The 26,171-nt window shown below is 51.1% G+C and overlaps 9 protein-coding genes across 9 annotated transcripts; 8 read left to right on the forward strand and 1 right to left on the reverse strand.

Annotated features, from left to right (window-relative positions):
• Positions 1-1,514: 1,514 nt before the first annotated feature.
• Positions 1,515-3,511, forward strand: BBK36DRAFT_1126839 (hypothetical protein; the record flags this gene model as incomplete). Its single annotated transcript, XM_024891423.1, has 6 exons — positions 1,515-1,574; positions 1,732-1,848; positions 1,924-2,319; positions 2,400-2,531; positions 2,609-3,054; positions 3,151-3,511. The coding sequence occupies 6 exons, from the start codon at positions 1,515-1,517 to the stop codon at positions 3,509-3,511; spliced, it is 1,512 nt and encodes a 503-aa protein (XP_024746696.1).
• Positions 3,512-3,957: 446 nt separating this feature from the next.
• On the reverse strand, positions 3,958-6,297 carry BBK36DRAFT_1126577 (P-loop containing nucleoside triphosphate hydrolase protein; the record flags this gene model as incomplete). Its single annotated transcript, XM_024891392.1, has 6 exons — positions 3,958-5,265; positions 5,314-5,449; positions 5,498-5,585; positions 5,636-5,783; positions 5,839-6,114; positions 6,157-6,297. 6 exons carry the CDS (start codon positions 6,295-6,297, stop codon positions 3,958-3,960), a joined length of 2,097 nt encoding a protein of 698 aa, XP_024746697.1.
• A 922-nt stretch (positions 6,298-7,219) lies between these two features.
• On the forward strand, positions 7,220-7,845 carry BBK36DRAFT_1181772 (hypothetical protein; the record flags this gene model as incomplete). Its single annotated transcript, XM_024896265.1, has 2 exons — positions 7,220-7,507; positions 7,627-7,845. 2 exons carry the CDS (start codon positions 7,220-7,222, stop codon positions 7,843-7,845), a joined length of 507 nt encoding a protein of 168 aa, XP_024746698.1.
• Positions 7,846-11,563: 3,718 nt separating this feature from the next.
• On the forward strand, positions 11,564-14,360 carry BBK36DRAFT_1171618 (hypothetical protein; the record flags this gene model as incomplete). Its single annotated transcript, XM_024895601.1, has 5 exons — positions 11,564-12,013; positions 12,176-12,531; positions 12,602-12,844; positions 13,037-13,141; positions 13,208-14,360. 5 exons carry the CDS (start codon positions 11,564-11,566, stop codon positions 14,358-14,360), a joined length of 2,307 nt encoding a protein of 768 aa, XP_024746699.1.
• A 1,022-nt stretch (positions 14,361-15,382) lies between these two features.
• On the forward strand, positions 15,383-16,760 carry BBK36DRAFT_1171619 (hypothetical protein; the record flags this gene model as incomplete). The annotated part of the gene is made up of 3 exons (XM_024895602.1): positions 15,383-15,488; positions 15,541-16,143; positions 16,222-16,760. The coding sequence occupies 3 exons, from the start codon at positions 15,383-15,385 to the stop codon at positions 16,758-16,760; spliced, it is 1,248 nt and encodes a 415-aa protein (XP_024746700.1).
• Positions 16,761-18,858: 2,098 nt separating this feature from the next.
• Positions 18,859-20,343, forward strand: BBK36DRAFT_1126756 (ALDH-like protein; the record flags this gene model as incomplete). Its single annotated transcript, XM_024891413.1, has 1 exon — positions 18,859-20,343. The coding sequence occupies one exon, from the start codon at positions 18,859-18,861 to the stop codon at positions 20,341-20,343; it is 1,485 nt and encodes a 494-aa protein (XP_024746701.1).
• A 566-nt stretch (positions 20,344-20,909) lies between these two features.
• BBK36DRAFT_1126948 (ClpP/crotonase) lies at positions 20,910-21,785 on the forward strand (the record flags this gene model as incomplete). The annotated part of the gene is made up of 1 exon (XM_024891440.1): positions 20,910-21,785. The coding sequence occupies one exon, from the start codon at positions 20,910-20,912 to the stop codon at positions 21,783-21,785; it is 876 nt and encodes a 291-aa protein (XP_024746702.1).
• A 493-nt stretch (positions 21,786-22,278) lies between these two features.
• BBK36DRAFT_1181786 (N-terminal binuclear Zn cluster-containing/DNA binding domain-containing protein) lies at positions 22,279-24,127 on the forward strand (the record flags this gene model as incomplete). The annotated part of the gene is made up of 6 exons (XM_024896266.1): positions 22,279-22,433; positions 22,500-23,225; positions 23,281-23,377; positions 23,430-23,665; positions 23,718-24,016; positions 24,071-24,127. 6 exons carry the CDS (start codon positions 22,279-22,281, stop codon positions 24,121-24,123), a joined length of 1,566 nt encoding a protein of 521 aa, XP_024746703.1. The 3' UTR covers positions 24,124-24,127.
• Positions 24,128-24,887: 760 nt separating this feature from the next.
• On the forward strand, positions 24,888-25,796 carry BBK36DRAFT_22657 (hypothetical protein; the record flags this gene model as incomplete). The annotated part of the gene is made up of 1 exon (XM_024897947.1): positions 24,888-25,796. The coding sequence occupies one exon, from the start codon at positions 24,888-24,890 to the stop codon at positions 25,794-25,796; it is 909 nt and encodes a 302-aa protein (XP_024746704.1).
• Positions 25,797-26,171: the final 375 nt, after the last annotated feature.

Genomic DNA, 26,171 nt, shown 5'->3' on the forward strand with positions numbered 1-26,171 from the left:
AAGCCCCAGCCGCCGTTGACGTGGTTTCCTTGACTATCTGATGGACTCCTACCGCTGCCATCCTGGGCCATCCCGGGGCCTTGCTTGCTGGGGGGGCGAATGGGGATAACCCAGATTTGCGTGTGGCGCCATCTAAAATCCGCTGCCTGGCTTCTGGACCAGATCCTTCCGTCGACCCCTCTCGAGGCCAGTTGCCTGTTGGCCTCGGGGCAATCCATCAACATTGTGCTCTCTGGTGCCAAGTCCTGTCCTCGTATTGGGCGGATGGATGGGCAATAAACAGGTTCGAGCTCACCTTCACAGTCCGCGGCGTGGTTGCAAGCCGAAAGCCGGCATCTTGTGGCATCTGCAGCACCGGCGTCCGTACGCTAGCACCGTATCACACGCCTGCACAGGCTCCCGCCGATTCCAATGAGCTCAAGCTCGTGGCGTGGCTTGCTTGCGGAGACGAGACGGAGTCGGCTAATGCATCGACGGTAGTATTCCTGGCGGCTTGGGGGCCTTGAAATCAACAGTGCCGGGACTTCGTGCCTCCAGGGATCCCTGCTTTCCCACCTGTCTCGGCGGCATGGCTTCGGAGACGGACGATATCAGAGGCGCAGGCGAACCGTGATTGGTGACTGAACCCCCTCCAGAAGCCTGGCGACTGACACATTGGCGCAGCCATTTGGCTTTTTTAATGCTTATGGGCTAGCATGACCCGGTCTGAAGCTTGGGTCCCACGCGAGCTCGACCTTGTTATATTCTATTATAATATCTGGGGTTCGCGAGAGCACATGTTTTGGGGCCCGGCTTTGTCCTTGTCTCTCATCAGCGAATCCTGCGGCCTCCGTGACAGAGTCGAGCTACACGACAGACTGCTGGCAAAACACTGGATTCTCTTGCTGCCCACAGTGAAATTCAACAGGCGACGGGCTAAGGTCCGAGATCATCCGAAATCCTTCGATCCTGGTGATTGCTGGCGATCGCGAAAGGCGGATATTGATGAGGGGTTGACTCAATTGGGGGACCGAACGGCCTGTGAACTGGACTCCACGGTGTCCTGACAAAGGCATCATCCGCTGGGTGTCATATTTTGACGGCAGAGGCTGAACTTTGCTTTTATCTCCCGGCTGTCGCTACCGCTCACCTGCGATTTCACTTCTGACACATCATCGAGCTCGATACGCGGATCGCCAAGCGGGCGTAGACGAACGGCCTGCAAAGCGCTCCTGAAGTCGCATTAGAGGGGAACGCTCCCTATTTGGACATTTGATCCCGCATCCTCAAAGCGCATCCTGTCCATCTATTGCCGCGGCATCGACAAGGGGGTTTGATCACCCAGGTTTCCATCTTGATCACCACCGACGGCAACATCATCCGCAACCTCTAGCCACCACGCATTCGATCATCAGGCGACTGACGGGGCGGAATAGACTGAGCCTTCAGGGCTTGGGACTTGATTCCCGCTTCAGGCTTGAACCTCCTTTTTACGATCAGAGGGGTCTCTGTAAGGGACCAGACAGTGACCAAAGATGGTGGGAGTCCCTGGAAGATCCAAGGGCTGTGTCACTTGTCGACGGCGAAAGAAGGGTGTAAGTCCCCATGCTGATCCGTCCCGTCCCGTCCCCATCGACACCCGCAACTACACTGACTCGGGTCCATCTTACGGGAGGTGCCGCTCACGATCTATCCCTCCATTTCGATATCGTCACTAAGCCAGATTCGCAATGCTGACTGTGTCCTCAACAGTGTGATAAGAACGAGCCGTCATGCCACCAATGCATACGGTCCGGCCTAAAGTGCGAGGGCTATGGACGGGAACTCGTCTGGGTCAACAACACGCCAAATGGAGAAAACGGCAAGGCCGTACCGCCGCCGCCTCAAGGGAAAGGCTCGTCTTCCCAACAAAGGCCATGGAGTGTCATCTACACCACCAAGAAGCAGCACAGCAACGACTCGAGAGTAGCTCTTCATGACTCGCTCGCTCGCTCGGCTAGAGAAGAGCTCTTCTTCGGCTTGCTCATCTCCACTGCTCTTCCATACGGACACTTGCTGTCGCCCAAGGCCTCGGCCATCTCGACCAACGGGTGGGTGGCGGCGGTCGACGAGTATTACAACAGAGAGCCGGCGATTCGATATGCAGCGCTGGCAATGAGCGCAGGATTCATGGGCGTGGAGGACAAGAAGAAACAGCTCGCCCAGCACAGCCAACTAACGCTGCAAGGCCTCCAGGCATACAACAGGGCCATTCATGAAATGGTCAAGGGGCTGAACGACGAAAGGAGGTCAAAGAATGATGGCGTCCTCGTGGCGGCCAGGATATTGCAATCCTACGAGGTATGGAGCATGGCTTTGTCTCACCACACTTTTGGTTGAGGAAGATGGCATCAAGCGGAGTAGCTAACATGGGCTGGCAGCTGTTTTTCGGAAGAGCACCCGACTGGCGCGCCCACATCGAAGGTCAGCTGGCTCTCTTCTTGGCCAGAGGACCGGCGTCGTTTACGTCTGGACAAGCGCATCAGCTGTATGTTGATGGACGGGTTCTCGTGGTATGGCTTCCCTACCCCTATTTGCTCCCGTTTCTCTTCTGGACAAGCCTCAAGCCTCGACTAAATCTCTACAACAGGTCATGTTATCAATCGGCAGGCGAACGAAATCACCGCTTAACACACCCGAGTGGCGCACCGTACCATGGCGTGAGGTACCCAAGTCGATCAAGGACAAGCTGATGGATGTCATGGAAGATATTCCATACATGCTGGTCAGCTACGACAACCTCTGCGCCTGCCAGGACCCGGATCGCATGAACGAGCTCTATCAGATTGTCATGCTCAACTGCCAGCACATCTCCAACAGTCTGGACGCGTGGGAAAGGGAAATCGGCGCGGATCTCGACCACTTTGACTATACCGTTGCGGGCACTCCTGTGCCTACACCCCAGGACGACACGGAGATTTCGCTCGTGTATCTTTCCTGCGTGTACTGGGGCGCTCGGTTGATCCTGTACAGCACTCTAGGCATGACCATGAAGTATGCGGCCGAAGCCATGAGCCCCGGCAGCGACAGCGTCCCGTCCTTTGGCAACTCCCCAGCGTCGTCGGCCACCGCCTCCACCCCGATCACCTCGCCCGAAGACTTCACCGCCTGGTCGACGAGATCGTCATACAGTGAAGTCCCTCAAATAAGGATGCTCAACCCGGGCATCTTTGCGCGCAAAATCGCCCACGCCGTGCCTCTCCTATACGGACCTGCTGCTGGTGCTATGCAAGGCGCTTCGGGCCTGTTCCCGATGGCACTCGCGCTGCGGTACTTTGCCACCACGGAGCCGCCTGGGCAGAGGAGCGTGGAGTCGCAGATGGTGTACGACCTGTATGCGAAGCCATTCGTGGGGAGCTTCGTCGGGCGGTTCCTTAATGATTTGCAGGGCCCGCAGCTTTCGGAGGAGCAGAAGCGAGATGTGGAGGCCAAGGCGCAGAAGAACATCTTTTGGTATGCTGTTTTGGGGAGTGAGAATATTGTGCGGACGTAGCGAAGAAGCGGGAGAAATTGGATATGATGGAACCTTTCTTTCCTTTGCTGGATCGGTGAGCTTGGGAGGCAGCGTTCTGCGTGATGCGTGTCGTTGAACTCTTTGAAACGTCACTACAGTAAGTCTGTGTCTGATGGCAGGCTTGAATCGGTGCAATAACGCCATATAATCTGATCTTTTGAGTCATTGTACAGTATCTAACACATTCTTAATATGAGTCTTGCTCTGGAGCATTAACCCTGATGGGCTAGGTGATGCAGTCTCGCATAGATGATTCACGGCGACGCCAAAAAGGTAGTAACAATTTGTCACATATGTCATGAGAAGTTATATTGACAGCGCAAGAACATGGCCTGTAAGCATCTCCCACATACTACGTCGCAGACTAGTTTAGGAAGACCGCAAGGGTTAAAGAACAGTCCCGAGGTGATTCTAATCAAATTCACCTACACGCTCTTGGCCACTTGAAGAGCGTCACGGTACCTCTGGCACCGGTGCTCAAGCTCTACCCTTTTAGTCGAAGTCTTGTAGTTCTCAGCAGCCATCTCGGCCAGCTGTAGATCAGATAGACCTCCCACGTATTCCGATGAAAAGAACTTGAGGGCTCCTTGGTCACCCAGTAATCTCTCAACCACCGAGACCACCATGTAATCCTCAAACCTCTTGATAGCTACCTTGTAGTAAGCTTTCAAGGCATCGTGAATGTCATTGACGGCTTGGTCCTCGTTACTCAGGTGTATAGTACTAGCAAGCCCTTCCAAATTGACAGTATAGGTAGAGCCATCTTGAATGCCAAGAGCTCGCAGACGAGCGATGACGCGCTCTTGGCGGATTTTGGCAAGCGTTTCAGCAAAATAATGGTTCACGGTCTGTAAGATACCGCCTCGCTCATCATTCAATAGATCCATGAGGTGCTGCTTGGCCGAGGCTTTTGTGGTATCAATGCGGTCAAGTATAATGGAGTCGAGAGACGCGCGGATTGTTTCGTCTTCCTCCGATCGGCGAGACTCCAATTTAGCATACTCAGTAACGAGTTTGATTACTTGGTCGAGATAATCGCCAGCTATCTGTTCCCATTGAACCGTTTGCTCTCGGAACAAGTTGATTAGAAGTGTCGGATTGACCATGCCGGGAAGTTCTGCACCGCGAGCGTCTTTGTACCTTTCAGAAATCCATTGCCTGATGTCTTCAATTTCTGGCCCAACATCCTCAATAAGGTAGTCTTTATCGACCGATCCATCAGGAAGCTGGAAGGGGGCCGTGTGTCCCTTCAACCGAAGGTCTTTCTCGAATTGATCAGCCAGGTCGCGGAGATGCATTCGTAGCTTCAATGGGCTCTTCGCATCAAGATCTGCAGCGTAGTTTCCCCTGAGAGCATCTTCAACATTGCGTTGGTACCGATTCGCCAGGCGCGTCAGGTATTGGCGCTGTTGTGCTGCGGTCTGGCGCGAGGCTCCAAGCTCTGCCAGTTTCCGCTCTGTTTCTTTGTGATAGTCTTCGATTTCCTTGACAAGAGCAGGGAATTCGCGGCGAATGTGTTCATATAACAGTTGACCGAGAAAAGGCTTCAGGGCGTTTACACCCACTCGGTCTTTTGGCAGCTGGTTCCAAGGAGCTTGTTGAAAGAACCGCTTCTCGTTTTCATGACGTTGAGAGATTGTCACGCCGTCTTGGATCTCTCTAGTCGACCTGTTCCGCACAACAAACCACCCATGTTGGAGTCGCTCCACGCTATTCTGGGCGATGTTGAGGACCTGGAACCTGTCAGTTTGTGTTCACACGGCGTCCTTAATGTTACGTACCCCCTGTTCATCTCCAGATTGTAGTGCATCGCACTTGGTGATGATGCCAACTGTACGAATACCAGCGGGATCGGCTGCGCGAGCCATCTTGAAGACCTCTTGATTGGCCAAGTTGTTTCGTGCATCCATTACTGCCCTGAGAATAAGTTAGTAAACATCCCGGCCACGCCTTTTTGATCCTTACAATATGATAGTCCTTGCATCCGTCGTATAGTCCTCGATAAGTCTTCGAATAATGGACAAGTCTTCATGAGTCTGATACTTGGTAGGGTCTAAGAAGTCAATATGACTGTAAAATCCCTATGTAGGGGACCTATCTTACTGTGAAAAAGCCCCGGCACATCGACTACGCTCAAATGATGTTGCTCCGGCCCGGAGATTTCGATACGCAGAATGTCGTCGGAGAAGCGCTTCTCCAGGTTTTCAATGTCCTTCTCGCCCGGACTTGGCAATCCCATGTATTCAGCGGCCTATTTGATTTAGCATCACGACGTATTTCTGAGAAATCTGAAGCAGCATATATACCTTTTGTAGAACCCAAGCAAATTCGGATCCGGTAAGCTCATCAGCATCCATGCGCATACCGAACTCCAACAATCGTCTCTTTTGGTCTTCATCGTCCCGACTGGAAGGACCAGGCACAATGGAAGCTTTGACCGAGGCTTTTTCTCCAGGAGTTCGCTGCAGGACAATTTGCGTCGCAAACCGCGTGCAGAGGTCCGAGGCAATTGGGAACGAAAGACCGGTGAGACCTTCAAGCAGTGACGACTTGCCACTGGACTGATCCCCAACCACAACAATCTAGGAACGTCTGTTAGAGGACTTATAACCAAGGCTTAAGACGAGAGAGCTTGCCTGTGGAAGAGGTAGATCTTCATTGATGCCGAAACCGCGAAGTTGATCGATTGCCCGGAAGTAGCGAAGGCGTTCTGGGTTGTCCATTTCTTGTATACCTCGTACAGCCGTCATTTTCCCAGCTGTCATTCTATGCTATGATCTTGCTGATTGGTTTACTTTTTCTCAGTATTTTTTACCTGCAAGAGAGTTGACAGAATCGAGATTCGGGGCGGGGGTCGGTTGGAAGCATATATATGTCATTGTTGCCGGTTGCAGGCTCCTTGCGTCTTGCGTCGACATTTGCTTGCCGCTTGCGGACGAATCTGTTGAGCTTTAAAATGACGCCACAATTTGTTTATCGGAGGATTTTGAATATTTTGTCTTTCTTTCTTTTTTTCTTGCCTTAGATTGTCGATGTTTCCTCCATTCCTGATTAACCTGCGTCAATCACCACGAAAACTCATGCAGTACAGCATACCCGGAGATGGAAGCAAGCCATTCATCATCCCCCGCCTCGCGCAACACAAGTCTCAAAAGCGTCTTTACAATTTACAGGATACAACCTTACAAATGAGCCAGTTAATGCAGCCAGCTCCTTTTTGTTACTTGCGAGATATAAAATCTCACTGCTGATAGACCGTCAAGCACTGAGCACGGTTAGATAGAGGGTAATCCGCGGTCGTGAGTCACTTGGGTCGGCATTGTGCATCTACACGGCGGTGTAAGTATGCAGTTTTCCGCACACAAGTGTATCAGTCACTGCCTTCCTATGTATATCGGTAGATGGGGTCAGTCCGCTAGAAAGTTGTAGGCCATCCTCGCACCTTTTCAACATCTCAACTGCCACCAAGGAAGCGGCAGCAGATATCGTCAAAGTCCAGACAGCAGAGTTGTTGATGCAAAGTCCCAGGATCGGCGGCGACAGCCCGGCTGGAATTGAACCAAAGGGTACCCCAAGTCTGTGTAACCGACAAGACGTGCATCATTGTCTACTCCTGGACGCTGTTTGATACGCTCGCCTACGCCTGCTACTTCCTGCTGCTCAAATATAAGCTCGTCAGCATAAATCATGCCAAAAGAGTGCAGCATTTGCGCCGAAGTCAAATCCTCAAAGCAATTCCCCACGGCCCCTATTGCTCGAGGGTGTGACCATAGACCGACAACGTGCCGGCCGTGTATAACACGCGTGATCAAGACCGAACTTTCCAGCAAACCGTGGGAAGAGGTTGCGTGTCCTGAATGCGGCGCCACGCTCGAGTACCAAGACGTCCAGAAGTATGCCGATGCGGAGACGAGGGAAAGGCACGATAAGTTGATGGTTTTGCATACTCTGCAGCAATATCCAGACTTTATCTGGGTAAGTCGTGCTGCCCACATATGGACAATCTCAATATGGCCATTGCGTTTCTCACTGCTTATTTGACTAACAATTTGACAGTGTTCATCTGGCTGTGGCTCCGGTCAATTCCATGATAGTGGAGAGCCGAGCCCATAGTCAGGTGCACCTCGTGTGGGCACTTGACATGTTTCCAGCACAAAGTCACCTGGCATGAGGGTGTGACGTGCGAAGAATTCGATGAAGCTGTTGAGGCGCGCCATAAGGCGGAAAATGACGCCAGTGAAGAAACCATCAAGTCGACGACAAAGGCTTGTCCCGGGTGCAAGTCACAGATTGAAAAGCATAGAGGATGGTGAGATTTCTTTCATCACCCGAAAATGGCTTCCAACTAATAACTCACGATTAGTTCACATATGACTTGTAAGACTCCGACGCTTTCCTCTGTCTTCCTACATTTCTCTATACCGCTGCCTCATGCTCCCCTGCGTTTACATCTCTGCCCTGAATACGTGATAACAACGATACCTATCGAGCTGTGAAGCGTATTCCTGCTGACATTCACTGCTACCATGGTTTTTTTTTTTTTTTAAACAGGCAGTCAATGTCAGTGCCAATTTTGCTGGGTCTGTCTCCGGCTATGGCACTCATGCCGTCACTACCCGGACATATGCATGTAGACTTGCCCGAGCCTGGGCTCCCTTATCCTACGTTGCCGTCTCTCCTGAGGAAGACTTAATATGCATATACTAATGCATACTCATCAAAAACCTCAGGCTCTCGGTGCAAGTACCAATTCTGCTGGGAATGCTTTGCGGATTTTCAAAAGATTCTAGAGACAGACAATAGCTGCCACGACGACTTGTGTCGATTTCATAGCAACAATCTACCAGCATCCATACAGAATCAGACAAGCCATGAATAGTATGTTACTTTTAACATAACGTACTTCTCACCATTACAATGAAAGATAATAAAAGCCGACACTGCCGCAGCGAGATTTTAGAGTTGGGCGAGTATCTCTTGTAGACAAAAGTACCTCTGGGATGTCCCCTACAAGTATTGGGGTGTTGCCTAGACGAATAATCTAAATTCGTGATGTATTGGCATATGTTGAATGTGATTCACGAATTGGCTGGCGATAGGGTATGGCTTGTGTTTGTATTTCACCCCTCATTTGTTTTGAACATGAGGGCCTGTCTACGTTGACATTATCTCTTTACAGCAATTCAATGCAAAATTTGTCAAACCCCGTGCTTCTGAATGTGTGTTCGGGAAAATGGATGTGGGTTGAATCAGTGATGTCGCAGTCCTACATATATCTCTCTATGGAACGACAACTGGAACACAGAACATGATACGCACGAAAAGCAAAGTGACCCCTATAAGTTTCTTTCTACTCAATTTCAACCAAAGTCTTCTCGATTCTCATCATCTTCTTAATCTTTTCCATTGATTTATTTCATTCAAGATGCACGTCTGCAACTGTCTGTGCGGTTGTCAGCGGGTCGTCGAGGTGGCGAAAGAGGATCGGTGCCATTATTGCAACATTCGGCATTAGAAACTCTACTCGTGTATCAGGAGAGCACTCCTGCGAGGAAGGGTTAATTTGCTTCATTTCTTGAAGTCGTTGGACGTGGGTTGGACTCAGGGAAATTGTTTTGAACGATGGATTTGGAAGTGGGCTGAGTGGTTGGGAGAGCTGGCTATAAGGGGTGCCTTTTCGTTGAAATAGGTTAGAGAAACAAAATGGAATTTTGTCGGGGACATTGTGTAACTGATTGCTGTAATGTGAGTTGAGTTCTCTTGTGTGTGATGATAGTGCTGTTAGGGTTTGGTGTTGAAGCAAGAGGACATCGTCCCATGCTACGGGATAGAAGATGACGAGAAGACGCCAGTTTGACATCCGATGGCGTAGATTGCCATCTTCTTCAACTACGCAATACAACAGTTCCTATGTGATCTTAGCATGTTCCTTGGTAAACCACCATCTTCAGCACGGCTTTGAGTGCGTCGTCTCCCTACGGCTTTCATCAGGGGTAGACCAGCTAATAAACTACGACGGTAACCTCCCGATCATGCCTTTTCACTCCACAACTCTGAGGCCGTCGAATCAATACTTCATGCCAATCATCCTCCTCCAAAAAGATATGCCAAAAAGGCAAAAAGAAAACTAAAGGACATACAACAGCCGGTGTTCGCCAGTGGTCACCCACCTGACTACTAATCTGCCTCTCATTAGCTTGACTCTGGGAGAGCGGACGGGATCCCGTATTCTCTAATGGATATGGTCGTATGTGCTCGAGATGCTGCCACAATAACTTCATGAATCTCTCACGAGACATCGCGAGAGAGGTAATGGCAAAAAACCAAAAACATACAACAGCCGGTGTTCGCTGGTGGTCACCCACCCAACTACTAATCTGCCGGTTAGAGGCTTATCTATGGGGGAGCAGACGGGACCCCGAGCTCTCCTCTACCTATGGTCGTATGTACCAGAGATTGAGCACAAACCGTATAGAACGGAGGCCTGTTAGGTGTAGGTCAACCCAAACGTTATGGTTGCTCCGATCTGACCAACGAGAGAAGTGAGTTGCATTGATGTGAATCGCAAATGCAATGAAGACTAGCTACTCACACTTGCTAGCCTTGAGTAGCATATAAATGTATTTCTTCCTTCACTGGTATATGGAGAGGAACTTTGCGTCCCGTTCTCCAAGAAGGCAGTTGGTGGTGCTATTGCGGCCAAGCTTCTACAGCCCCAGTGTATCATCGTTGATCTTGTACACGATGTTAAATTACCACTTGTAAAGCTATTCGACTATAAAGCTAGAAACTAAGTTTAGTACTGTCGTTATTGTTGGCTATTTGCTTGCCCCGGGAAAATATATGCATCTGTGGCTGATTTCGCATGCTTATACTTGCCATAGCATTCACTACCATCAAAATGCAAAATGGAGAGCTTATGAAGATTTAGAAGCGATTCTGTGTAAAATCTTAGCATCACGGTAAGAGTGATATATCGGATGCGTTTCTCCGAGGAGAGTTAAGAAACAATACTTTTGTAGCCTTTCCAGAGAACAGGTATCTGTTCGGACCACTACCAGTGTCCGTACTCCGATGAAATCCGAGGACCACATGAAGAATGAGCATAAACAAGGTTGGTCTGTCGCCACTTCATGGATGATCCACACTCAGCTGCAAAAAGGACTGCTGGGTATGTCGGGCCTTTGCCGACGGAATTGGGCCGTCTTATTGTCAGCTCGAAGAGGAACCTCGGCCGCAAACCTTGGGCTCTTGAACCATGCAGTCAGTCCGTAGCTCCCTTGGTCAGTCCACAACTTCGAATTCATAGTTGGATATTCTGATTTTCACGTGAACCTAGAGAACAGACCGGAGCGTCTCAAACATACTCTGGGCCACTAAATGGCTCAGCTACCGGAGAACCAATGGAGAGAAAGAACCTTCCGCTCTCAAAAAGGCCCTTCGTATAAACAAGCCGGAGAAGAAACAAACGGTCATTCCTAATCAGGCAAGGCAGGAGAGACGATAAAGTGGGCTTTCCATTGGGTTGAGCCATTGACAAGCTAGGATCAGATCTAATCTAATCTGATGTGTCAAAATCCATCTGATAAGATTATGATCAGTCCATCTTTACCTAAAGAGTTCCGCCAGATGCGACCCTAAATCATGCAGTAAGTGATCTAGACCGCTGATCGGGACCATGTCGAGCAATGTGCCTCCACCTGTATGAAGTTTTTTTCTTTCTTATATTGTGGGTAGACCCTTGTAGCTGCGAGTGTTCATGGAAGGGCGTGCCAACTTCATGTGCGATGGAGGTCTTGTTATGAAGAATTCATGCTGATGGACTGGAGACTCCTGGGTCGTAGTGAGGATATTGTACCGGGATCCCGCAGCGGCGTGAGCGGATATCGTCGCGCAGTTCCGAGCTGCCGAGGAATTGTATCGTAGGTATATAACGCAAGTTGCCGAGCTCATGATGTATCTTTGGCTTCCTGCTCTGATAGTTTCTGTTGTGGGACAGACAATTCCGAAGGAGTAGAAGATCTTCCAGCCATGATAGCCACAAGGAATATTGTGAGGGTCAGCCTGACTCTCATCAGCTTATTCGCATCACATGGCCTATCCCTCACCCCTAGCGTCCATCAGGAGTGTGTTTCCGCTGTCTTTAGTATCCTCGGGAATCTCAACTTTGAAGGTATTGGCTACGGCGCCTATTACGTGGCCATCTGCCAGAACCCGCTGAAAGTCGCTTCCATCTACGCCGTCTCCAGGACGTATTGCTCGCCCTCTGATCTGGATCCTGGCTTTGACTACCTTAAGACGGCATGCCACAAGTATGGCGGCGCGGAACTTTTGCCGGAGAGCGAGGTGGCTGCCAATTTGACGGATGAAGCAATCAGTCGCTATCCTGTCCTTAGTCAGACCGATGAATTGGTCTTGACGAACCTTACGACGCCGATTTTGATCTCGAGGGATTGGTTCGACTTGGGCTTCCGGACGGAGGTAGGCTTTCTATGCCCAAGCCTCGCTATGTAGCATCATGCTAAGATTATACAGGATGAATGGGATTTCGAGGCTCGGACGCATTCTAGATATGGGTGAGATTCAGCTCCACCATCTCCCACCGGTTATCAAGTTGCTGAAAGTAAATACTAACGTTGGGAGTACTACAGATTCGCAATGTACGGATTTTGGGGCGGCGTTCTCCTCATCGGAATGCTCCATCGATTCATCGCCCACTTTCTTGAGAGCCGACTGCCTCCGTCACCCACCAGTCCTGAAGACAACGGATCGGCCGATAGCCGCGAGAAATCAACAGCAGGAACTCGACCACTTGCGCACCTGTACTCGCGAATTCACAAGGGTCTTACTACACCAAGCGTTTTCCCTCCGTATCATCGCCAGCTCTTGTTTGGATGCACCATACCGACCCGCCTTGAGACATTCGTCGTCTTCTCATACTGGGTTATCAGTTTCATTCTTTGCTGTGTGAACTACCGTGCTTTCGAGGGTAACCTTTAGTAAGTATCCATATGGACAAAAGAAACAAACTGTTTGCGATACACAGAGGACTAACATGATTATTTGAAGCTGGTCTGCCGTGGCTGCTCAGCTATGGCGATATATTGCCGACCGAACGGGCATCATGGCCTACGCCAACCTACCGTTAATCTGGATGTTTAGCGGCCGAAATAACATCTTCATCTGGCTGACAGGCTGGCACTTCTCTACGTTCAACCTCTTCCACAGGCACATTGCTCGCATAGCGACACTGCAAGCCATCATTCATTCCATTGGATATACGGCATTCTATTTCACGTCCGGTTTCGGTATGTTGACCACAATCTTCTCATTAAACATTTCATGTTGATTCTCTGTTAACAGATGATTCCAGCGGAGAGTTATCGCGAAGAATTTCATGATCCTTGGTTCTACCTCGGTGTTGTGGTAAGGACGCTTCTGGTTGGCATCTCTCCAAGACTCGCACACTGACGTCGATCCGCTCTAGGCAACGATTTCAATGAGCTTTATTGTCTTCTTTTCCTTCAGTTGGTTCCGAAGAAAGATCTATGAATCGTTTCTGCTGATCCACATCATCCTATCCGTGGTTGTCATTGTCGCTTTGTTCTAGTACGTCCCCCGTCTATTTGATGCTCCTCAGTGTCCATCATGTACTGACTACAGTTGACATCACAGCCACACATCTATTTTCGATGGCCAGTATGAGCCATACCTGTGGCCCCTCGTTGCCATCTGGAGCTTCGACCGCTTCATGAGAATTGTGCGGGTGGTGTACTGCAATCTGCACGTTCGGCTGCGCAAGAAGACGCTCCAGCGTAGTGTCGCCGCCATAGCCTACGACCAGGATGCCAACATCATCAACATCCAGATTAACACACACGTTAAACCAGGACCGGGCCAGCACTATTACTTGTACCAGCCGTTCCGCCTCACTGGCTGGGAGAATCACCCTTTCACCTTGGCCCATTGGACCCAGTCCGCGAAACCCGACCAGAGTCAGTCTACAGATGTGCACTCAAAGGCCGTAGATGGTACTGTTGTGACATCCTTCGAAGCTGATTCGAGACATGGAGCCATGGAAGACGAGCATCTTCTGTCATTCTGGATTCGCCCGTATGATGGCTGGACTCGCCATCTCCGCGATGCTTGTCTGAAGGCCCAGACCAAGTCACAGCTCTCCGCAATCTACAGGGAGACCATCCTCCTCGAAGGCCCTTACGGCATGGCTGAGCCCCTGTGGGCTTATGACGAGGTCCTTCTCATCGCAGGAGGGTCGGGTATCGCGGCCATGGTTCCGTACATACTGGATCACGTCGAAAGGGCCACCGCGTCGAGCAAATCGAACCGAACACGCACACGCGGATTGACGCTGGTGTGGTCAAATCGCGACCGAGCTTTCATCAGCCGAATTGCCCAGAGGGAACTCGCGGCGGCGATTGCGCGAGACGACGTCAAGTGCATGTTCTACTGCACGGGCAATGCAAAGGACTCGGTTGATTCGTTGCCTTTGCCGTCGAAGGATGAGATTGCGGCGGGAGAAAAGCACAAAGTCGCAGAGAGCAGCGTGCTCAAGGGCAAGGAGGAGACGGATGTGTCTGAGTCGACGGATGGCGCATACAAGGCCGGTTCCTTGAGTATGAGAGTGGGCAGGCCTGATATCGCGGGCATCATCGAGAGGGCGGCGGCATCTGCTGCCGAGTCTGGATCACGACTGGCTGTGATGGAGTGCGGTCCCAGCGAGATGGCGGATGCAGCGAGGGAGGCGACGTATCGGGCTATGAGGCAGAATCATTCTGTCGATTATTTCGAAGAAGCGTTCGGATGGTAGAATCTAAAATGGCTAGTCAAATGATGATTGATGATGTTAAGAATGATCTGATATGATAGATGATGTTCGTTCGCGATGTGTCACGGAAGAAGAGAGTCCATCCAAGGGGTAAGGAAGGACGAAGTTTGAGTTCTGGATCACTTGATCTCATGCGAGTACTCCAAGATAAGATGAGCTCCAAGTATACTGGTAAGTCACGAAGCAGTTTAATGTAGCTGCTAGCAAGGTTGAGGCTGAGATGTGAAGATGGAGATTGAATGCCTTCGAGGATGATTCACTGAATCCTGAGAATGGGCTGACTAAGGTCCGCGTAACTGGCTTCTGATTAGCCAGCGGCTGGTAAACGAGTGACAGCTGAGGTTGGTCCAGAACATTCAACGCAAACACCAACCTTCAAGCCTCACAACGACAAAGTTCACGATGGAACATCAAGGCGCAAACAGTGCGGTCCGACCACTACGAGTTGCCTCAATTGATGAGATGCAAACCCACAAGTAACTGGATCTCGGAATTATGACCACATATGTCGATTGTTGGCTTTTCAAGAATGAAGACAATAAGAAGAAGCGGGTGACTCGACGCGGAGATGCGGTGCATTTCCATTCAGAGGTGAAGCCAGAGCGAGAATCCGCGCGGCGACAATACCGGCCTTAACCATTGTCGACAATGCTCAGGGTTCAAAATGGGCAGAACAGCTGCCGAGCAATGGAGAACATGGTTCAGCCTTCTCATCAGGTTCTCTTCCTTTTGGTGTTTCTCTGCACTCTCGGTGCCTTTTCTTCACGCCACCTTTCCGTCCGGAACCTTATTCCATGAAGCTTTCACCACAACCAACCCTCCAAGCGAATCTAGAGTGACTTTGCTCTCTCTTTTCTTCTATTGAAGCTCACCTGTTCTTCTCTCCTTCTCTTCTCTCTTCAGTCTTTCGCTGCCGTCTTCTTGCGCATCTCTCAAGCTGACTGCATCTGCGCTTCTCCTTGCATACCCTCCCAAGAATCACACCCTCGCGACAACCACCAACGATGGCTTCCAACAAGCGAACAGTCATCGAAGTCTCCTCCGGCAGCGACGATGACAACCCGCTCGTGAACCGCCGTCGCAAGATCCGTCGACGATCTCAGCCACAGTGTTCGTAGCAAAGAAGGACCCTGATGCTACGCTGACACTAACATTCTTCAAGACAACACGTCAGATCCGGAAGAGATCAAGGACAAGGTGGCCGGCTTTCGAAAGTTCATCGATGGAGCACTCCCGCGGAGCCTCGTTGCGTGTGATGTCGCAGACTACATCCAGCGAGAGTCCAACGCCCGTCTTGCTGTTGCTCGACAGCAAGGCGTGCCGCTGGAAAAGGTCTTCATCGGCCGAGATTGCTTGCCGGCCTGGACTGATATGCAGTGGGATCCGGAACAAGAGTCGCTGCACTGCGCTATCCAAAACCGTCTGCTTGACCTGGATGTCGCGAATGTTTTGGGCGATACTCTTCGCGGCCTCCTCATCGACAAAGGCAATCGGAAGCTTGAAGAGGCAAGACAGCTTGGGCTCAGGCTCGAAGACCTCACTATCGGTGTCGGGCTTCTGGCGACTTGGAATCGTCCAGCGCCAGAGCTTCAGAATGGTCACGGGCTAGAGAATCCTTTCAATGAACAAGCCCAGCATGAAGAGCTCATGGACGATGACATGGGCCAGTCAAGCCTCGACACCAGCATTCCGCGCTCGCTCATTTTCAGCCGAGCGGGAACGCCTGAGTTTGATACTGAGAGCGTTGCGTACGAGTCATCCAGCGGTTATGATAGCTCCTCCGTCTTTAGCAGCAGCAGCGGCAGCGAATTTAGCGAATTCAGCGAATACAGCAGCGACGAAGAAGAGGAATCTGACGACGAGATTCGCATGAACAATGCGATCGATCCCCGGCCCGAGTATTCGGAGAGCGACGACGAAGCGCCGCATATCCTTCACGATGTGGAGGTTGTCGGCTGTCTCGAAGGGCATCTGGATGTTGACTTGGAGGTTTACATGGTGGAGGACGATTCCGACGTGGACGACTTGCCTGAACTCGAGCTTGCGATTGATGGGGACGCGTTTGCATATTACTTTGGTGATGATGGGGCTGTGGAGGTGGAGATTCCTGGAATGGATCTGCGGTGCTCGCTCGATGTTCCTCCCGATATGAGCTATGAAGACGGCGATGCTGATATGGAGGATGCGTACCCTGAGGAAGAAGGCGACGATGGGGAAGACGTTAACAACCTGTTCAACGAGGATGAAGATATGGATGAACAAGAAGACGGTGGCGCAAATACTCAGCTCAACGCAGACGAAGTCAGTGTCGTTTCCGTGGCTCAAGAGGATGAAGAGCATAACTCGGGGATTCGGATCACTCAGGATGGCTTCGTTTGGTGAATGGAGGCACCCTAGCATCACCAATCCGCATTCAAGTTCACGATTGGCTCATTCTTTTCTGGACTGCTGCACTTGGGGCTTTTCCCTTTCTATTCTTCACTTTCCTTTTCTTGCTTGTTTCTTTTTTATTTCTGGGAAGGAAAAATTTGCAGTCTGCCGAAATCTGAGTGGTCATGGTCGCATTTTTTCTTTTTCTATTTCTTTTTTCTATTTCCCTTTCTTCCCTCTTCTCTCCGCAGCACGCATAATCCTTGACTTGGTAGAAGACCATGTTACTTCTGGGATACTACAGGGCTGGTCAGGCTTTTTCACTCAGATGCTCTGTGGGATGAAATCTTCTGCGTTCTGGCTTTGGGACGACAACAATGGGATCGCACCTTGAACACGAGAACATGGGACACCATTATACTGGGGTTTCGGTATTTCATGACATTTTCGTGTTTGGAGAGGATAGGTGGATAAGCAGTTCAATAGATGATATTGCTTCAAAATGCCAAGGAGTGAAATTCCTACACGATACTATTGGGTTAAACGCTGCCAACCGCCTTGGGCTACGCTTCTTCTGAGGCTTAAACTACTCTGCATATCACAAGAGTTGATGCCGCTCTAGTCTTTTGGAAATGTCCTGTCTGTGTAAGAATGGCAATGCACATGCTATCCTTGGATAGACGCAGTTGGACGCCCACATCTGACAATTGCGCAAGTGCTTCTCAATACTATGAAAAATGTGCTTTACTTACCTTGATCTCCAACCAACATGATTCGCGGCATCTTATTCCAAGTTCATCCTGGGCATATCAGTAATCACATCGCGATCGCTTCTATCAATTAATAAGACACACCCGAGAATCGGCATGTCGGGTGCGCGATGAAGCACGAGAATGACAGCGAGAGGCGTGCACTTCGCGATAGCTTATACAAGGTGACACATGAAGCCAGAATCACGAGGATGCCTTGTCCGATGCCTTGTTCTTTTAACTCGCGAGCGCGTAGTAAGCTCCGTTTGCTGTCCCTTGCCATCGGAGATATGGACGAGCCGAGATTCACGCAAAGCCGAAGTGTGTGGATGTTCTGCTACTCTGGAGCGCTGATGCAGGGAAGCTCGGAAACAGGTCGGAGTAAGCCGCAGGAGAGACGGGATAGGCTGGTTCCTATGCATAAGGGAGCTTGGTTTAGACGGACGGATAGGGTGAAGAGCGGATAGAGGCATGAGACTCGGAGTTTGCATATTGTAGAGTTTCGATGGTGAGGAGTTTGGTCGATGAGATGATGGCGTATTAGCCTAGAAGAGATGGTGTAAGTCAGTACACAGATAAAGGCGCTTCTACTACCGTACTACCGTACTACCTTACCTGGGGTGGGATACGTGAAACAGTGCATCTGCAGGGTTGCTTCATGACTCTAGCCCTCATCCTACCTACATGACCTGCCTACGCACTTGACCTGTTCTCGTATCTCGTATTCAGCATCGCGAAGTCATGGTCCATGAAGTCAACGTATTATTATCCAAGGCTGCCCCGGCTCCGCCAATCGGTTTTCATACCCCGTACCTACTCAAGGATTCGGCACTCCCGCGTCGCTGACCTTCACAATGCGAGAAGTGAGAACACAAGTCTTCCCCCGAAGCACCGCTTAAAAGATGCCGAGCGAGCGAGCTTGGCCTCGCGGAGGGCGAGTCGCCGACGAAGTCGACCTTGAGACGACAATAGGAGGAGACTCGTCCGAGTTGAGCCCGGCGCTGCTCGATTTGGCGATTTCTTTCTTCCTGTAGACGGAGGATGGGAGGGGGTTCCGTTGCCAAGATGTTGCATTGGCTTAACCTATGATGAACAGCGTGTCTGTTACTATTTCTCTCGAGAATTCGTACGGCGAAGACCTTGAGATTTCACATACCGGTGGTGTTGTGCAAGATGCTATACACATGAGGAAGGGTCGACATATAACTCGCGAACATATATATAACTATCGTGAACCCATCTGAAGCCGAGACGAAAAATCACCGCTCCTAACCACTCACTCATCTCAAGACATCTTCCCTTAGACGCAAAACTCCAGACAACTTCGATCCTCTGTTCTTTCAGAACACAACGTCACCATCATGTCCTTCGTGCAAGGCCCCAACGGCGAGCAAGTCATCCCCATCAAGATCGACGGCCTCGCCCTCCCAGTCGACAACTCCCGCCTCATCCCCGTGGAATCAGTCTCCCAGGGCAAAGTCATCCACTACGCCCACAGCGCCACGCCCGAAATCGCCATGCTGGCCGCTGATTCTTCCCAGCGAGCCTTTCTCAAGTGGAAGACGACGACGCATATCCAGCGAAGAGACCTTCTTCTTCGCACGGCTGATGTTATTGACTCCTGGGTCGACCGCTTCATCGAGGTGCAGATCGCCGAGACGGCATGTCCTGAGGGCTGGGCCCGGTTCAACGTGGGCAATCTGACGCGTGGTATGCGCGAGATTGCTTCGCACATCTCGCACATGGCGACAGGGGAGCTGCCGCCTCTGGAGGTGCCTGGATCGCTCGTCTTGGTGTACAAGGAGCCTGTCGGTCCCGTCCTCGTCATCCCGCCTTGGAACGGGGCCATGGTCCTCAGCGGCCGTGGAATGGCCGCTCCCATTGGTGCTGGCTGCTCCGTCGTGCTCAAGGCATCTGAGCTGTGCCCGCGAACGCACCACCTCATCGTCCAGGCCTACGAGGAGGCCGGTATGCCCAAGGGCCTAATCAACATTGTTCAAGCGGCCCGCGAGGATGGGCCTGCTGTCACCGAGGCCCTGATTGCCCATCGATCGGTTCGCAAGGTCGAATTCATCGGCAGTGCTGCAGTCGGCCGCATCATCGGCCAGCTCTCCGCCAAGTATTTGAAGCCTGTGCTGATGGAGCTCGGCGGAAAGGCGCCCGCGATTGTTCTCAAGGACGCTGATGTGAAGCACGCGGCGGGCAAGATCATCCAGGGCATGATTATGCACCACGGCCAGATCTGCATGTCCACCGACCGCATCGTCGTGGTGGAGGATGTCGCAGAGGAGCTCATCGGCGAGCTCAAGACGGCTCTTGCTACCACCTTCGCGGGCAAGCAGGGCGTCGCTGTGTCGAAGAAGCAGGCAAAGAGGGGACAGGATCTGCTGCTCAGAGCTCAGACTGCTGGAGCGCGCTTCATTGTCGGCGATGCCAGTCTAAATGCCGAGGGGACAGGTCTGACTCCCACCATTGTCACCGACGTGAAGAGCACTGATGAGATCTTCCACGAGGAAATATTTTCTCCTGCTGCTATTCTGACGATCGTCAAGGACCAGGCTGAGGCCATCCAGGTTGCGAATGATACGACCTACGGCCTGAACGCCGCTGTGCACAGCCGAGATGTTCTCAATGCCCTGCGTGTAGCCAAGCAGATTGAGGCCGGACAGGTTCACATCTGCGAGACCACGGGCTACGACGAGCAGACTCTGCCTATTGGAGGTACAAAGGACAGTGGTTGGGGAAGGAATAATGGCAAATACGGGCTTGCTGAGTTTCTGGAGGAAAAGACGATCTCGATCCACGATCCTTCTGTGAGCAAGAACCGTTTTGGAGATGAGAAATGAGGGGGTCTTGCTTATTGGAAGATATGGGCTTGTATCTTTAGCGTTATTGAGGTGTACCTATTTAATAAAATGATGAGGAGTCTATATACGCCTTTAGGAAGAAGATTGCGGTGTCTTACGTGCTATGTCGGAGAGTTCCTAGAGTGTCCAATCTACTCGTTGACTATAAAAGAGAAGTACATGTAAGATGTGCGCGGCTAAATGTCATGGATAACACCGAAAGACCGCAAAGCCGGTACGCCGCAGAGCTCCGTATGCCGCAGACAGAAGCTTGTGAATGGCTTCATCGGAGGCGGCACGGTAAGCAAGTCCCGTTCATCATCTCATAACTCCATTTTATAGATACTTCGTACGTGAGACTTGTCTCACCTGTTGCTATTCCATATAGCGGAAGATGTTAAGGAAACATGTCGGGCAACATATGTGACCAAAGCATTATAAAAGGATGCTATATTCGCCATGAAAGTGCTACGCTATAGCATAGCAATAGCATACGAACTTGCAAAGAAAGCCTCCTTTGGAGAATCATTACAGCGTCCCAAAGTCTTCAACTACCCATCATAAACATGCCCTACGTCCCAGAGCAATGGTCATTCGACGATGTCGTCAAACTCACCAAAATCAGCCCAGCCTACTGGCGAGCAACCTTCAACGCTCCCCCCTTGAACCTCTTCACGCCGCGAACCTACAAAGCCTTGCGCGTGCTTATCGAGATGCTTGAAAATGACCGAGCCGTCAAGGTCATCGTCTTCGATAGCGCCTCTGAAGAGTACTTTATCGCTCACTACGACCTGCTCGCCTCTGAAGGCAAAACCGAGGGCGAAGAAACTTCGGTCGTCTCCGACTGGGCAAACTTTGCGCTTCGCCTTGCGCGTGTTCCTGTCGTTAGCATTGCGCAAGTAGCTGGCCGCGTTCGCGGTCACGGAAGCGAATTCATCCTCGCATGCGACATGCGCTTCGGCAGCATTGAAAAGGCCATCTTTGCACAGCCGGAAGCCGGTGCGGGGGTTCACTGTGGCGGAGGAGGCATCGAATGGCTCCCCCGTCTGGTCAATCGCTCGCGAGCACTGGAGATTCTCCTAGGCGGCGACGACATTGATGCCGTGACCGCTGCTCAATACGGATACATCAATCGAGCTATCAAAGATGCAGAGTTGTCTTCCTTTGTGGACAATTTCGCGCGGAGGATTGCGGGCTTTGATCGGAAGCCTTTGCTGGAGACGAAGCGCGCGGTGAATGACCGTGCGGGACTGCCGCGGCTTACGGATCTTTTGGCGTCGATGCAGGATTTCGTGAGGGCTACGAAGTGGCCGGAGACGGAGAGGCGGGTGAAGACGCTGTTTGAGATGGGGTTGCAGCAGGATGGGCCTGGGGAGAGGGACTTGGGGAGGTTGCTTCATGAGGCGTCGGTGAGGATGTATGGGAATGAGGAGGATAAGTGAGTGTTGAGATGATGTAACTGTTCATAAGTCACATGTCAGCTTTGTTAACTTACACCTTCTTTAAGAACAAGTGCTTCCGAGATTCGTGAGGAGTGGGATAGGTTGTCAAGTGTTTAGAACTCATAGCTCTCTCTGGTGATGCGATGACAACACGAGCTGTGATTACTCGAGTGAAGATTAGAGTAAGTAACATCCTTCAGTTCACCTCATTTAAGCTTTTCAGCAAATCGTGACTTGATTCGATGCAATTTGACAAGAAACCCATAGACCATACGGTCGCCAGCGATATCTAGATGTCAAAAGTTTAACGCACAGCAGCCACTTATACCATAACCCAAAATATGACGGCCATCTCCATTCCTCGCATTACCTAAAAAGTAAATAGTAATCAAGCCCGCTACGGCACTTCGGCACAATCCAGCTGGAACTTATAAGTCCGCAGAATCTCCACGCCCGCTGAGTTCAAGTCCGCTCACCTTTACACCGCACGAAAATGTCCACTCCACACAAAAGCCCGTCGCCGAAGCCGCAGGCCATGACGGACAAGAGCAACCCCGACGCTTTGGCTCTGCGGTGGTCGTGCTCTGCGTGTCGGCAGTCGAAGCGGCGCTGTGATAAGGTGTACCCGGAGTGTACGCTCTGCACTCAGTGAGTTCAACTCTTGATGGTCCATACGCAGCGAGTCATGAGTTCAGTATAGTAACTATCTCGTAGGAAGAATATCCCGTGTAATTATCCAGGCCGTCGCAAAAGACAGAAACTCAAGGCCCGTATCAAAGCAGCTTCAACAGCGAGCAAACCTACTGTCAACCCGCCTTCTACTAGCACCACCAAGAAAGACCGAGGAGACGCACACCAGCTATCATTCCCTTCTGCCAACACTAGCTCCATCGCCGAGCGCTTTCTCGACCCAGATGTCTTTGCCCGTGCTCAGTTGACGGTCGTCAATGCAGACGTACCGGTAACCGACGACATTGCCCAGCTCGTGGGCGGCGTGTTGGACATTCAAGCTACGTCCGCCCAGTTCTTCAAGTCGGTTCATACATGGATGCCGATCATCTCGAAGCCGCAGTTCTGTGCGAATCTGCTGAATCGCTTGACTTACAAAAGAGCCGAGCTATTCCTGCTTGTACTTTCCATGAAGCTATGCTGTGCTCGTCGGACAACGCCTCTGTATGAGACGGTGAAGCTGTTGCACTTCAAGATTGAGACTTCGGGCGTGTTGTCTGTTCTTGTGTTGCAGGCGGCGATACTTATTGCGCTGTATGAGCTGGGGCATAGCATTTACCCGGCGGCGTACCTTTCGGTGGGATCGTGTGCTCGGTATGCGACTGCGTTGGGGATTGACAAGTCCATTCTTTTGTCGAGTTTGGGGAAGACTCAGTGGATCGAGGAAGAAGAATGCCGTCGGATTTGGTGGGCGATACTGGTCCTTGATAGGTGAGCAGCTTGTTGTCAGTACATGTAGAGGCCGAAGATACTGATCGACGTCTAGGTATCTCAACTTGAGCGATCCCAAACGACATCTCATCACACCAGATGCGGATATTGACAGCTATCTACCCGTCGACGATGAAGCATGGGAGACAGGAGTACGTTATCTATCAAACTATAAGAATTGTTCAGCATCGCTGATCCTTCAAGGTATACGATCCTAATCACATATATACCCTGGCCACGGCCAACAGCTACCATCTGGGGCTCTTTGCGCGCTTCGCCCAAGCAGCGCACTTGCTCACCAAAGTCCTCCATCACGCATCTGAGCCACCCAGCGAAACAGCCCAGTTGCGGCGCACCATCTTTGCGCTCGTCAACGTGTCCAAGATTGAGGCATCAATGAGACGTCTAGAGTATTGCAGCCAGACGTCAATATGCTACAGGTACAAGCTGCTCCCGAGCTTCTGTCGGTGATCCTGGACGCTAATAGCACAGTGGTATCCTTTTACTTGAATCGTCATCAATAGATAAGGACGAGAATCATTCCGGCACGCAGCTCTCTACTGAAAGCGCTCACATTTCTCAAGTAACGCTTGATATGGCTCTATCCTTCACTAAGGGAGACGTGGAAGAGATATGCGCCATTGTCAGTCCGTTCTTGGTGCACATTCTGTATCGAGTGGCCTCAATACACTTGAGAATTGCTCATGAGTCGCCAACGGATGCCGCGTTGGAGAAGGTTGCCCTTCTGAAGAAGGCGATGAAGATTGTTGGGAGCCGATGGCTATGCGCTTGTAAGTATCGTATCTGATGAACTGATGGTGGTTCTTGGGCTGATGGTTCCTTAGCCACGTATCTCTCACTGTTGGAGAAGCAAGAAATCTTGCTCGTAATGCAATAAAGAGGTTGACGGCATGCATATTACATGCTCTCGGCTGCAGTCAAACAGTTGCACTATAGTCGGTCTACGGGGTACCGGGAATGGATTACCATATGCCTTTTCAGATGAAAAGGAAACTCACCATACACAGTACTGAATCCAGACCAAAACCAAATCAAAAGGCCATACACTTGATATCATCGACCGCTATTTCTATCTTGTACAACGATGGGGTATCTTTGCTCTGGATTACTGTTACCTGTTGGAAATAGCAGACCGATTGGTGAGGAAGGACGAACGCAATGGCGATGCCGTTGCGGCAAGAGAGACTGACGTGGGCTATATAAGACAACGCTTTTTTGATCTCCGTATCACCATCATACAAACAACACAACACGCGTCCCTCAGCTGCCATCGTCAGACAGCCTCATCGCCAACTCGGAACGCAACGCAGAACGAACCATCACCAGACACCAGATACCCCGCAAGGGAGACCAACACCTTGACGCGGCATTAGTCTGTCACTCTGCCTGATCCTGATTCTGCCTTTCTGCCTCTTGTTCCCATGCGTCACCGCGTCATTCCGAGTTGTTCCTGCTGAGTGCCACGTCCCAACATCTCTTTCTGATCATCGCTGACACGCGTCTTGATTTCCTCTACAATACCACGTACCAACGTACGGACTCCTTCTGCAACAGTCCACGTACCATGTCCTGACGTACGTGGTGTACTATTCCACAACACGTCTTCACCATCTCCCCTGACGTCCCTGACGTACCGACATCATGATGTCGTCAAACGGTGCTTCCACGTTCGAAATCGACCCCTCCAGCTTGCCACAGCTTGACAGCAGCGGCAGCAACTATCCGGTGTGGCGTCCGGCGTGGACCATCGTTTTCAAATACGCTGAATTGTGGGATATCGTCTCTTATGGCAAAGCTCCCGCCGTCACCACGGAGACGCCGGCATTGACAGCACTTTCCGCCCAGATCGTTCAACGGAAAAAGGACGACACCAAGGCGATGGTGATGCTGATGTCTGCCGTTCATCCTGACCTCGTGTATCTCGTCACGACAACGTCCTCTGCACACCAAGCATGGACCACCCTGAAAGATCGGTTCGACCGTGACGCCGCACAATCCACCATTCAACACGACCGTGACGCCGCACAATTCACCATTCAGCAATTCCGTCAGTTGATATCACTGAGATACAACACGAGTGATGATTTAGTGCAACATCTTAACCTCTTCCGCCAAACATGGACCGCGCTGGAACGCCGTTGCAAGGCGTCATCACACGGACTTGCGAAGGACTTGAACACCGTCTTCTCTTCTGAATCTATTAAAGGCTCCTTCTTCCTTGCCACTCTGCCCGAGGAAATGAACACGATCGTCGACAATCTGTCTACTCAAAACGTCAACAAGTTCGCCGAAATCGAACCCCAGATGGTGGACATTGCCAACCGACATGCCCGGCCGACAGATGACAAGGCCTTCTACACCAAGACTGCCGGAAAGGCAACGCGGCGTCGGACGACACGTTCCTCCGACGAATGTACTTGGTGTCACAAACACAACTTATCCTTCGTCGGCCATGTCTACACGGATTGCCACAAGTTGGCCGACTACAAGAAGCAAAAGGACAACAAGAAGGACCAAAATGCCGCTAAAAAGAAAGGCAAGGGCAAATAATGGATGACTTCATGGGAAGATGCTCACAGTCCTCCCATATTATTTGCTATACCTCCATGCTTTGGAGTCTGATTTCCAACTCACCCTGAGTTGGAACGAGGGGGTCCGGCGATGAGAAGCCGGCGTCGTCTTGGAGATGCTGCAGCACTCCTCCCCTGGCGCTGTTCGGATGGAGGCAGGAGGAGCGGAGGGTGAAATTGACAAATGGAAACAATCGAAGTTCTCCATTGTGGCAGTTGCCAGTCGAGTGTCTTCCGTCGAATCAAGCTTTTCGTTGCGATAGTAGTGGATTGAAGAGCAAAGCCTGAATCGAGGAACTGTGGTTGAGCAATGAAAAGCTGATTTGATTTGGAAGATTTGCTTGGTGAGAGCTGG

Source organism: Trichoderma citrinoviride (assembly GCF_003025115.1).
Source record: "Trichoderma citrinoviride strain TUCIM 6016 unplaced genomic scaffold BBK36scaffold_13, whole genome shotgun sequence".
NCBI lineage: Eukaryota > Fungi > Ascomycota > Sordariomycetes > Hypocreales > Hypocreaceae > Trichoderma > Trichoderma citrinoviride.